General features: G+C 38.2%; 1 protein-coding gene across 1 annotated transcript; it reads left to right on the forward strand.

The window, feature by feature from the left end:
- The first annotated feature begins 7,252 nt into the window (after positions 1–7,252).
- LOC130034142 (melanoma antigen preferentially expressed in tumors-like) lies at positions 7,253–11,152 on the forward strand. The gene is made up of 3 exons (XM_056125696.1): positions 7,253–7,542; positions 9,241–9,840; positions 10,639–11,152. Exons 1-3 carry the CDS (start codon positions 7,253–7,255, stop codon positions 11,150–11,152), a joined length of 1,404 nt encoding a protein of 467 aa, XP_055981671.1.
- The last annotated feature ends 244 nt before the right edge of the window (positions 11,153–11,396 follow it).

The following is an 11,396-nucleotide window of genomic DNA, read 5'->3' on the forward strand; positions in this document are numbered from 1 at the left end:
CACTTAGCTAAATGAATAAAATACATGAATTCAGAAAGCATAGATAATAAATTTTGTCTCCTACATTTCAGAATGTTCCCATCATCCATGAAAGTATCTCAAGTTATCAGGATTTTCTTGGAGAAGTATAGGAGTCAAAAGGCAAACTCATTACATTTTCTTAATTGATCTCCGGTGAAGTGGACGATCAGTTAAATGGAAGAAACTGATCTTCAATGCATTGAACTATCAAGAAATTTGGAAATTTTGAATGCTTCCAGATAAATAAAAATATTGTTATTAAGTTAATGATCTATAAAGCTTTATTTCTGTACCAAGTTGTTTGTATAGTTACACTTCTCCAAAGTGTTTTCTCTAAATCAAAATATCCTAACTATAACAGAGCAAGTAAGAAACAGGAATTTCTAACAAGGTGGCAAAGAAAAGATGGACAAGTTATTACCCTCAGTATTTGATCAAGGACATAATATAGTTTCATCAGTTTTTCCATTTCTTCCCAGTCATGCCAGACAAGGCATGGCGGAAGCCTTCAACCTGTAACTAGCAACATTCACAGATAAAAAAAACTGAAAACAAGTCTGTTCCTCTTGACTAAAAAGCAAGGAACATGCTGATCTTCAAAACAGAATGTTTTTATTCCACCCAGAACTACTGCCCCCCTCCCACTCTCATTCCGTGAAAACCAGAGATGGAAAACCTTGCCTCCCAACCCCTGAAGTTTCAGAAGCCCAGAGGGGAGACAATGGTGATCCAATTCTGTCAGTGTAGCATATACGGGATTAAGCAGCAAACTAATCCTCCACCTCCACTAAAGAGAAATGGTTCCGAGCATGGCAGGGCAGGCTAGGACCTTAAGAAACAATCCATTTGTTCCCATTTCTGGTACTGAAGAAGCTTTTTGGTAACTTGAGCCTCCACATGCATCCAGCATCAGTGGGGAGAGGCAGTCAACATTACACTGTTTCCTCACTTTTCTTTGTAAACTCCGTTCATTAGAGATACTCCTCTAGCGTCCATAAAGGCAGAACCAATTAACCAATAGTGGGAATCAGGGTGCTAGATAACTGAATGCTTTTTCCTTTCTTCCTCTGGTGTTTTCAGACTAGTGTGTTCTAGCTAAACGTCTTTTCCAAAGTTAGAGACACAGATTACTGAGTTAACAATTCACTTCTCCCTTCCTTGGTGCCAGCTGGTTCCATGGAGGAATTGAATGCCCAGAAACACAGTTGGTCCCTAGAGCACCTTCAAGAAGAATTCGTGAGCACAGAGCCAGGCTGCCATGAGCATAGTTCAGTGTGGTTTAAACCCGCTACAAGAAATGAATATCATGATTTGATCCTAAAATTGTGATATATAATATAGGAAGGAAAGGAAACCAACAGGAAGTGGTGTAATGAGGAGTATTGTGTGATTGTTGGAGTTTTCACTGAATATTTCATAACATTTTTCCTCTATCTTTTATGGGACTTGACTTTTTGTCATTATATAAGAGTCCCAGAGACACTAATGTCTGGAACTTTTTTAAAACAAGTGACCACTCATTGTTAAGACCTCCGGATAATGTTCAATAAATTTGGACATTAGTTTTGACACAGCGCCTGTTAGAAACCTTGGTGGGACTGTGCCTGGTCCGCAGAGAGAAACATTGTATATTTCTTTCTATCAGTGGAAATTGAAGACTTTGGGGAGGTACTTGCTACCTTCTCACTCCAAGGAACTTCTAGGACTGCTGTTTCTGAAGGCGGGCCAGAGGGTTGGCCCTGTCACCCAGTACAAAGCTGATTGGTCAAGTGATTACGCAAGACACAAGCTGCTCCAATTACAGTGCTCTTCTGGTCAGTTCTAACTTGAGCAGGAACCATTAAAATTCTGCGTGGGCACCAAGCTTGTGTTTTTGTTCATATCCTGAGAGAAACAGAGGCACCTCTTTTGCTGATGCTTTGGATGGATTGCCACAATTTTCCCAACTATTCTTTCAATTAGGTAAGCTATATCTTTTTATATATCACACCTGTATTAGCATAAATTACTCAGGTTTGGTTTAGGAATTAAGAAAGACAATCAGCATTGTCAATTTTTAAAAATTGTATACCACAGTGCCTAAAATGAAATGTTATTTTACTCAACTTACTTTAAAATATAAATGTCAAAGTTCTTACTTAAACATAATATTAAACTACTAAAATAATCAACTAGAAAGATTATTAATAGTCATTTAAAATGAACATAAAAACAAAAAATGTTGGAATACGTACCAATGAGGAAAAAAAGAAAGACAGTTGTGCTCAGTTGCTCAAGATCCACTTCTACTTAACTCTCACTGCATCTTCCGATTTTCAAGCGATAATTGCTTCAATAGTATGCCTACTCCTTTTATGCTACTTTTAAAACACCAAAACAACTGCACTTTAATGATTATCCTTACACTCCCTGAAATGTTCACATTCTTCTTATCTTTTCACTGTTTCAGTGTGGTTACAATATTCATTTGTAATTCAGATTGATTATATTGTTGATGATTGTAGTCAAGTTTGTTATTCTCCCATTTTGGTTGAGTTTAGTTATTTGTTAAAATTAGTTGTCTTGGGCCCTTTGATGGTGGTGGGTGACCATAATGTCAACACCATTATAAAAACACTGTCATAACTATAATCAATTGAAAAAAGACATAGTTAAAAGAAAATAAATTTTGGATATGTAAAATATCTCTGTATTCAGACCCATGAAATGTCTCTAGATTCAGAGTCAGGGCCAAGTACCCTCCAACTTAAGTTGACTCTAACAAATGTCACTCTTTTCCCCCCTTGCTCTTACCTTTCTCTGATTCCTCATTTCTTTCTGTGCCTTTTCCCATTCTCCATCTGAAGATAATCAAAGTTTCAGTTTAATCTCTGTATTCAGACCCATGAAATGTCTCTAGATTCAGAGTCAGGGCCAAGTACCCTCCAACTTAAGTTGACTCTAACAAATGTCACTCTTTTCCCCCCTTGCTCTTACCTCTCTCTGATTCCTCATTTCTTTCTGTGCCTTTTCCCATTCTCCATCTGAAGATAATCAAAGTTTCAGTTTAATCTCTGTATTCAGACCCATGAAATGTCTCTAGATTCAGAGTCAGGGCCAAGTACCCTCCAACTTAAGTTGACTCTAACAAATGTCACTCTTTTCCCCCCTTGCTCTTACCTTTCTCTGATTCCTCATTTCTTTCTGTGCCCTTTTCCCATTCTCCATCTGAAGATAATCAGTTTCAGTTTCTAGTTTGAACTCCCCTGCATTTATTTTTAAATGAGCAGATACACATCTGATTTCTTTTATTCTATTGTTTGATAAATTAGAAAGAAATTGATTTTTATAGTCAGACCCTTGCACTTTTCTTCCTTTTTTTTCTTAATAGAACTGCAGGAAATCCCTCCTTAGCCTTCTTTAGAGTTTTATGTTTCTTTTTTGCACAGTTGCATTGACACCATTGTATCCGATGCTGTACTGTTCATATTCTCTGCATTGTATGAGCATTTAAGTGCTTTTCAATATTTTGCAGTTACAAACCTTGGATAAAAGTACTTTTGTATTGGGGGAATATCTATTAAAGTAACAATTTTAGGTAGTGAATTTACTGGCAACAATTAAAGTGCACATGTAGTTTTGTTCAGTACTTCTAAAATTCTTTCCAGAAGGATTTTAACTAATTTGCATTTCTAACAGTAGTGCATGAGAGTGAAGGTTTAAGTATTACTTACAAGTACTGATTTGTAAATTTTGAAATACTGTAATTAAATATTATGTTTTTAACAATCAAAATATGTAAAGATTTTCCTGTCATCACACCTAGAATGAAAATCCAAGTTTATATTTTAGAGGATGACTGGGTAAATGAAGTGTAAAAGGTCTATACTGTAAACATTACACATTTCTGGGCCACAGTTTCTCTGTCACAGTCACTCAACTTTGCATAGGTAGCGCAAAAGCATATCTTGAGAATAGGTTAATGATCGGCCATAGTTTAGTTCTAATAAACCTTTATTATGAAACCAAACCTGGAATGGATGTGACCTTGTGTATCAGTTTTCAGACCCCTGGTCTGGTAGATACTTCTTTTCATTTTTCTTCTTTTAGAATATTCTTTTCATTGAGTTTCTGTGGTTTACACTGTAGCATTGTCTGCAGCACTGTCCTTCCGTTGTTCATTGATTTACTCGAGTGGGCACCAGTAACGTCTCCATTGTGAGACTTGTTGCTTTTTTTTTTTTTTGGTTTTTGGGTCACACACAGCGATGCTCAGGGATTATTATTCCTGGCTCTGCACTCAGGAGTTATTCTTGGCGGTGCTTGGGGGACCATATGGGATGCTGGGGATCGAACCCAGGTCAGCCGCGTGCAAGGCAAACGCCCTACCCACTGTTGTTACTGTTTTTGGCATATTGGATAAGCCACGGGGAGCTTGCCAGGCTCTGCCATGTGGGCGGAATGGCCAGGCTCTCCGGGAGGGATGGAGGAATTGAACTCGGGTTGGCTGCATACAATACAAACACCCTACCCACTGTGCTATCGCTCCAGCAATACATACATACAGGATTAATTTTAATTAATTAAAATTAAGTTATTTGTATTGATATTAATTATTTTATTTATATTAATTTGTTAACATTTAAATTTATTTTATTTATATTAATTTATTAAATTATAAGTTTGTTTATATTAATTAATTTGAATCAATTAATTTAATTAATTTAAATCCACACAGGATTAATTTTTCCCCTTTCATTTTGGGTTCCCCATAATTATCTAGGTATCAAAGGGTTCTTATCTCTTCTTTGCCTTTATGTCCTCCAGAATTTACGTGTTTTAAATATTAGACATTTACATCAATCCTAGTACTCAAATATTCCTGTTTTTGAAGTTCCTTCACTGATATCCTTGTGCTCATTTTATATGCCTTTTTGTTGTTTTTATTTTATTTTTTATTTTTTTTACTTTTTGGCTCACACCTGGCAATGCACAGGGGTTACTCCTGGCTCTGCACTCAGGAATTACCCCTGGGGGTGCTCAGGGGACCATATGGGATGCTGGGAATTGAATCCAGGTCGGCCACATGCAAAGCAAGCGCCCTACCCTCTGTGTTATTGCTCCAGCTTCTGTTGTTTTTAAACTTAATCTATGTTTCATCATTCTGGCAGTAGTTTTTTGTTTGTTTGTTTGTTTTTGTTTTTGTTTTTAATTTTTTTTAAATTTAAAAAAAAATTTTTTTTATTAGTGAAACACCATGAGGAACAGTTGTAGATTTACAAGTTTTTGTCCTTGGGTTTCGATTATACAATGATCAGATACCCATCCCTCCACCAGTGCCCATTTTCCACCACCATGGATAATATCCCCCCCATTCCCCCATCCCCCCCCTGCCTCTGTGACAAGGCAATCCCCTGTGTTCTCTCTCTCCTTTTGGGTGTTGTGGTCTGCAAAAGAGGCATTGAGTGGCAAACATGTTCAGTCCATAGTCTACTCTCGACATGCATCTCCCCTCCTGGGAGGATCCTCCAAACACCCTTTATTTGGCGTTCCCTTCTCTATCTGAGCTGCGCTTTCCTCTAGAATGCCCGAATGGCCACTAAGCTATAGAGTAATCCTTCTGGTGCTGATCTCAGCTATTCTTGGGTATTAATCTCATATTTTGTTACTTTATATCCCCCAGATGAATGCAATCTTTCTATGTCTATCCCTCTCTTTCTGACTCATTTCGCTTAGCATGATACTTTCCATGTTGTACCACTTGTATGTAAATTTCATGACTTCATCTTTTCTAAGAGCTACATAGTACTCCATTGTGTAGATGTACCAAAGTTTCTTTAACCAGTCATCTGTTCTTGGGCATTCAGGTTTCTTCCAGTTTCTGGCTATTGTAAAGAGTGCTGCAATGAACAAACAAGTGCAGATGTCACTTCGACTATACATTTTTGCCTCTCTGGGATATATTCCCAGGAGTGGTATTGCTGGGTCAAATGGGAGCTCAATTTCTAATTTTTTGAGAATCGTCCATACTGTTTTCCAGAAGGGCTGAACCAGTCGACATTCCCACCAACAGTGAAGGAGTGTCCCTTTCTCGCCACATCCACGCCAGCATCGGTTGCTTTTGTTCTTTTGAATGTGGGCCAGTCTCTGAGGTGTGAGATGGTATCTCATTGTGGTTTTGATCTGCATCTCCCTGATGATTAATGATGTAGAGCATTTTCTCATGTGCTTTTTTGCCATTCGGATTTCTTCTTTGAGAAAGTTTCTGTTCATTTCATTGCCCCATTTTTTGATGGGGTTGGATGTTATCTTCTTGTGGAGTTTAACCAGTATTTTGTATATCCTGGATATCAACCCCTTGTCAGATGTGTATTCGGCGAATATCCTTTCCCATTCTGTAGACTGTCTTTGTATTTTGGTCACTGTTTCTTTGGAGGTGCAGGAGCTTCTTAGTTTAAGATAGTCCCATTTATCTATCTCTGTTTTCACTTGCTCAGTCAGTGGCGTGGCATCTTTGAAGATACCATTAGCTTCAATGTCATGGAGGGTTTTGCCAACTTTGTCTTCAATGTACCTTATGGTTTCTGGTCTGATGTTGAGTTCTTTAATCCATTTTGATCTTACTTTTGTACATGGTGTTAGGCAGAGTTCTGAGCCCATTTTTTTGCATGTAGTCTGGCAGTAGTTTTATGCCAAATATTCACCTTCATTAGTCTTCTTTCTCTCTGTCTTTTGCATCTTTCCTTTATTTGTCTTTGCTCAGCACAAACCCAGAGTGATGAGCTTGTGACAGATTTTGTTCCGGGATTAATGATTTTACTCTTTATACTCACAATCATTTTAAAGTTTGAAGATTTAGAATTATGAACTTTAAGATAATGATGAGGGTGATATTTTTGTGTAAATGTTAAGTTTCTTGTGATTTGCTTGTGCCCTTTAGGGCAAAAATATTGTGAAGAGGATAGCTATCTTGTCAATTGTCTTTTTTTCACCTATATGTGATTTCAAATAACATTTTATCTTGTACAATATATACATTTATTTCCGTATTTATATTTATGTGTATACATATATTTAGACACATGCATCTTGCTGCATTCTATACCTTCTAAAAGCTGCGGTGACAATCTGGTTTTATAAATACTGTTTAAGTGGATGATTAATTTCTAATTATTCTTGGAGTGAAACAGGAGTCTGTAGATATCTTTTCAGGATTTTTAAATGTACATCACCCTGAAGTAGGTCAACAAAGATGGACAAAAAGGCCGTAGACACACTGTTGGAGCTTTCTATAAAGAGTCTGCTGAGTAATGAGTCTGCAGCTATCCAGGCCGTGGAAGAACTCCCCGTAGACCTCTTTGTTCCATTGTTTACTGCTGCCTTCTTGGGAAGACAGAAGGAGGTGCTAAAGGCAATGGTGAGAGTTTGGCCATTTCAGTGTCTGCATATTGGGGCACTGCATCCACAAGAGTCAAACTATGACATCATGGAAGCCATGGTGGATGGTCTGCAACTCCTCCCTGCCCAAAACTCTTCTTCAAGGTAAGACAAATCCAGTTCAGGTACAGTGAGACAGCAGGAGGGTATGCTGGAACCTGGGTCAGGGAAATACCAAGAGTCTCTCCAAAGAAAACTGTGGTGCACATTTAGGATATTTGAGAGACTATTGATCCAACAAATTGGAGTCACCTTAAGTATTACATGTGAGTTTACAAAGTAAAATGCGGGGGCTGCTGCTGCTACATGTGTGCATTCAGTGGCCCAGAGCTGTCTGCCCATCTCCCCAGACCTCCCTAACAGAGAGACAGAGAGACAGATAGACTGGGGGCATTGGGACCACAGTCTAATGGTGAAAATGGCCCATTTAATGCAGAACTGCTAGCATACTTATAGAACATCTGAAGGTGGGCTGAGGTAAAGACATAGATGTGATGGATCATTTACATAGATAAACTTTGGTGTAGGAAATTTTCTTGGGGAAATTAACTCAAGGGGACACACTGTCTCACAGGGACATCTACATTGCTTTTGTCTTTCCCTCTAGTTGTATAAGTTCTCAATACTTGCAGTTGTTTGGATACACATAGTAAGAGACAAAGATCCCAATACTTAGTTCTCTGGGTTTTGAGAGCAAACAAGACTTTTAAAGCAAGCAAGGCTTTTACCGTAAATCCCAAACTAGTTCCTCATGCCAGTTCAGCTTGTCCTTCCCCATGGAGGTTCTGTCTCTTAAGTTGTAACAGTTTGCATCAAGACCATACATTTATACTTTCTAGAATATCACATTTCAATGCCAGGTAGCTTTGCCACTCGCTCTGGGTTCATCCCAGTCCCACGACGGGAGCTCCCTTTTGGGGTGTTAGGAACTACAGTAACTGAAGCCTGAGTCAAGTAATTATGACCAAATAATTGTGCCCAGGAGTAGATGTATTTCAGGGCCATTCAATTCCCAAATATTAGAAGCATAGCATTAATGGTCTTTCTGTGTTTAATCAAAGAACATTGATCTTTAGTAAAATATAAAAAGGGGAAATAGAAAAGCAGGTACAAATATACAGCTCTTCAAATACTAACAGTACAAATACAAACTTTAGAATTACCAGAAACTTTGAACTTGTAAGTATTCAAGACTGACTTGGGGAACTGTGACAATAAGAGGTAAAATACAAAGAAAAGGTTAAAGATAGACTTTACTTTACTTTTACTAAATTAGGGATGTTAGCAAGAGCTTGTTAATCTTCTCTAGGAGGAAGAAAGGGGGTAATTCACTGATGAAGCCTAAATAACTTAGGGTTAATATCCAGTGCAAAGGAAAGATTGAATACAGACTTGAACCAAATTAGGGATGTTAGCAAGAACATGGTAAGCTTCTCTGGGTGGAGGAAAGGGGCAATTCACAGGTGAAGACTAAAACACTTAAGGTTGATATCCAACACTTCAAAGTCTTACCAGCACCAATTATAGAATAGAGCTGGTTGTGTATACTATGACTGGATTTACTTTCTGTATGCGACTACATGAAAAAGTGACATGGGCATCAAGATTGGGGAGAATCATAGGCAGAGAAAGTATGGGAAAAACGTGAAAGATATTCAAATTTTTAAAAGAACTTATATGAGAATGATATATGGAGTCAAAACCTGACATGAAATATTCTGCTCATACTTAACATCATTGGTCTTGCTGGATTGTAAGAACGCATGCAAACTCTCACATGTTCTGTCTTCTTTTTCTTTACAGGGACCCCAAACTAAAACTTCTTGATTTAAGGCAAGACCCCGAATATGGAATAACATGCTCTTACAGGGCCAAGTACCCTGTATGTTTTCTGTCTTGTTTATATTCTCAGCACTCCATCCTTAATGTGGAAGAAGCAGAGCTTAATGCCAGGTGCCATGGAAAGGTTACAACAGACTCTAGGTCTCAATCAGCCTGGGAACCCATGGAATTATTAGTAGATCTTTCTTTCAATTGTGTCTTGAGAGCAAAGCAATTTATTTCTTTCCTGAAGACTAAGATTGAACAGAGCTTTGGGTCATTGCACCTCTGCTGCAGAAATTTGCAAATACATAACCTCTCTGTGCACAAAAGTAGCCTGCAGTTTGTGAATATGATGTGCACTGATAGCCTGAAGTTGGAGAGGGCTCATCTGAGGGATGTCACCACCCTTTTATCTCAGTCGAATCACCTAGAAAGTCTCATCCTGTCTGATGTCAAATTCAGATCTTGTAAAGGGAAAGATTTCAAAATTTTTCTCACCTGTCTTGGGAAGCTTTACAACCTTGAGGAGCTGAGCTTGTCTTTCTTCTGCCTCACCAACCAACTGCACAAACTACTCAGGTGAAGTGGGGAGCAGGAATGAATCCATGATTAAATATTCATAAGATTATATTGTATGTTTATCTCAACTTGGGTATTACTGGGAAATTGAAACTTGTCTAACCACAGAGAGTCTTCATGTAATGAGGAAAATAACAAGCTTTGAGTGGGAAATGATATTTGCTCTTTTTCAGTGAGTCAATCATTGATGTGCAGATACTGATTTCTACAGACTAATATATCTAAGTCTGTAGACATATTGATAGAGAAGTTTCTTTGTTCTATGAGAGTTTACATCCACTTAGACAGCAGAAGTATTGAGATGAAGAAATATATCATGCTGTAGCTCTGATGCATGTCTCCATTGACTGGCCACAAGAGTTAACACTGCCAGACATTTCTTTGAGCATATAGTTTCCTTAACTCTTACACCCTGAATTGAGACTTTGTGACCTGGGACCTAATGAAAGGGAATCCTCACTTGCTGCTTTTTGAGATCCATCTTTACTGAATATATGAGTAAAGGACACTATTGCTTAAACTATGTATCCAGTTATTTCGTCTTTCCATCTTCCCCATATATCTGTAAATATTAATGTCATATACATTTTAAAGATTAAGAGTCCAAGTCTCATGGTGTGAAGTAACTGCCCAAGATTCCACTGTAAAGTCTAAATTTCAAAGCTCTTTTTGATAAAAATTGATGTTGCAAATTATATACAACTTACCATAGAGTATTAGGTAGGTATAAGTCAGAGTTCACTGTTCTGGTCCATTATTTAGTTTCTCTGGAATAATCTTTGTTTTCTTTTTCTACAGAGTCCTGAAACCTCAGTTGAATGTGCTGATTCTCACTTTCTGTGGTCTTTCTAACAGAGATATCATTGCCCTATCACAGAGCACTCAGGCCACAAATGTAAAGCTACTGAAGCTAAGTAACAACCAGTTAGTCTGGGAATTTCATGAGCCCTTGGTAAATCTGCTTGAGAGGGTCTCAGGAACCCTGCAATATCTGGAGATAGACAACTGCCAAATCACTGATTCTAGTCTCTTTGCTATCCTCCCAGCCCTATGCAAGTGTTCTCGCCTCCGTATCTTTAGCTTTGCTAGCAATAGCATTACTGTGCCTTTACTCATGACCCTTGCACAAAACATAACAACCTTGATGGAACTGAAGTATGTGAGTTATCCCGTTCCTTTGGATTGCTATGAACAATTGGATTTTAATGGTAATTTGGATGAAGAGAAACTTGCTGAAGTACAGGCCCAATTGAAGCTGATGCTACAGGTGGCACAGCGGGAAGACATGAAGTGGTTTGCTTTTCCTGTGTGATGTTCATAGTACAAGGAATTTCTTCAGCACTGATGGACAGCCATTAAATCATAATAACTAAGGTTTCTCAGTGTAGCTTCCCCTTGTCTGTTGCTTTATTGATACACATTACAACCCCAGGTCAGCATGTTAAAGCACTAATTGAATGGTTTTCCTGAAGGCAATCAGAATTTGTGGAGACTTGTGTAAATTCTTTGTACTGTGTTAAGAGACATACTCACACTCAATCTGTGCTGTCCCCCTG

This window comes from Sorex fumeus, unplaced genomic scaffold (assembly GCF_029834395.1).
Source record: "Sorex fumeus unplaced genomic scaffold, SorFum_2.1 ptg000058l, whole genome shotgun sequence".
Taxonomy (NCBI): Eukaryota; Metazoa; Chordata; class Mammalia; order Eulipotyphla; family Soricidae; genus Sorex; species Sorex fumeus.

Excerpts from the sequence above, each read along its gene's own strand:
- LOC130034142 (XM_056125696.1), top strand. The coding sequence starts at position 7,253 with ATGGACAAAAAGGCCGTAGACACACTGTTGGAGCTTTCTATAAAGAGT. Across the intron at positions 7,543-9,240 it reads GCCCAAAACTCTTCTTCAAG|GGACCCCAAACTAAAACTTC; the intron begins GTAAGACAAATC and ends TTTTCTTTACAG. Across the intron at positions 9,841-10,638 it reads CAACTGCACAAACTACTCAG|AGTCCTGAAACCTCAGTTGA; the intron begins GTGAAGTGGGGA and ends CTTTTTCTACAG.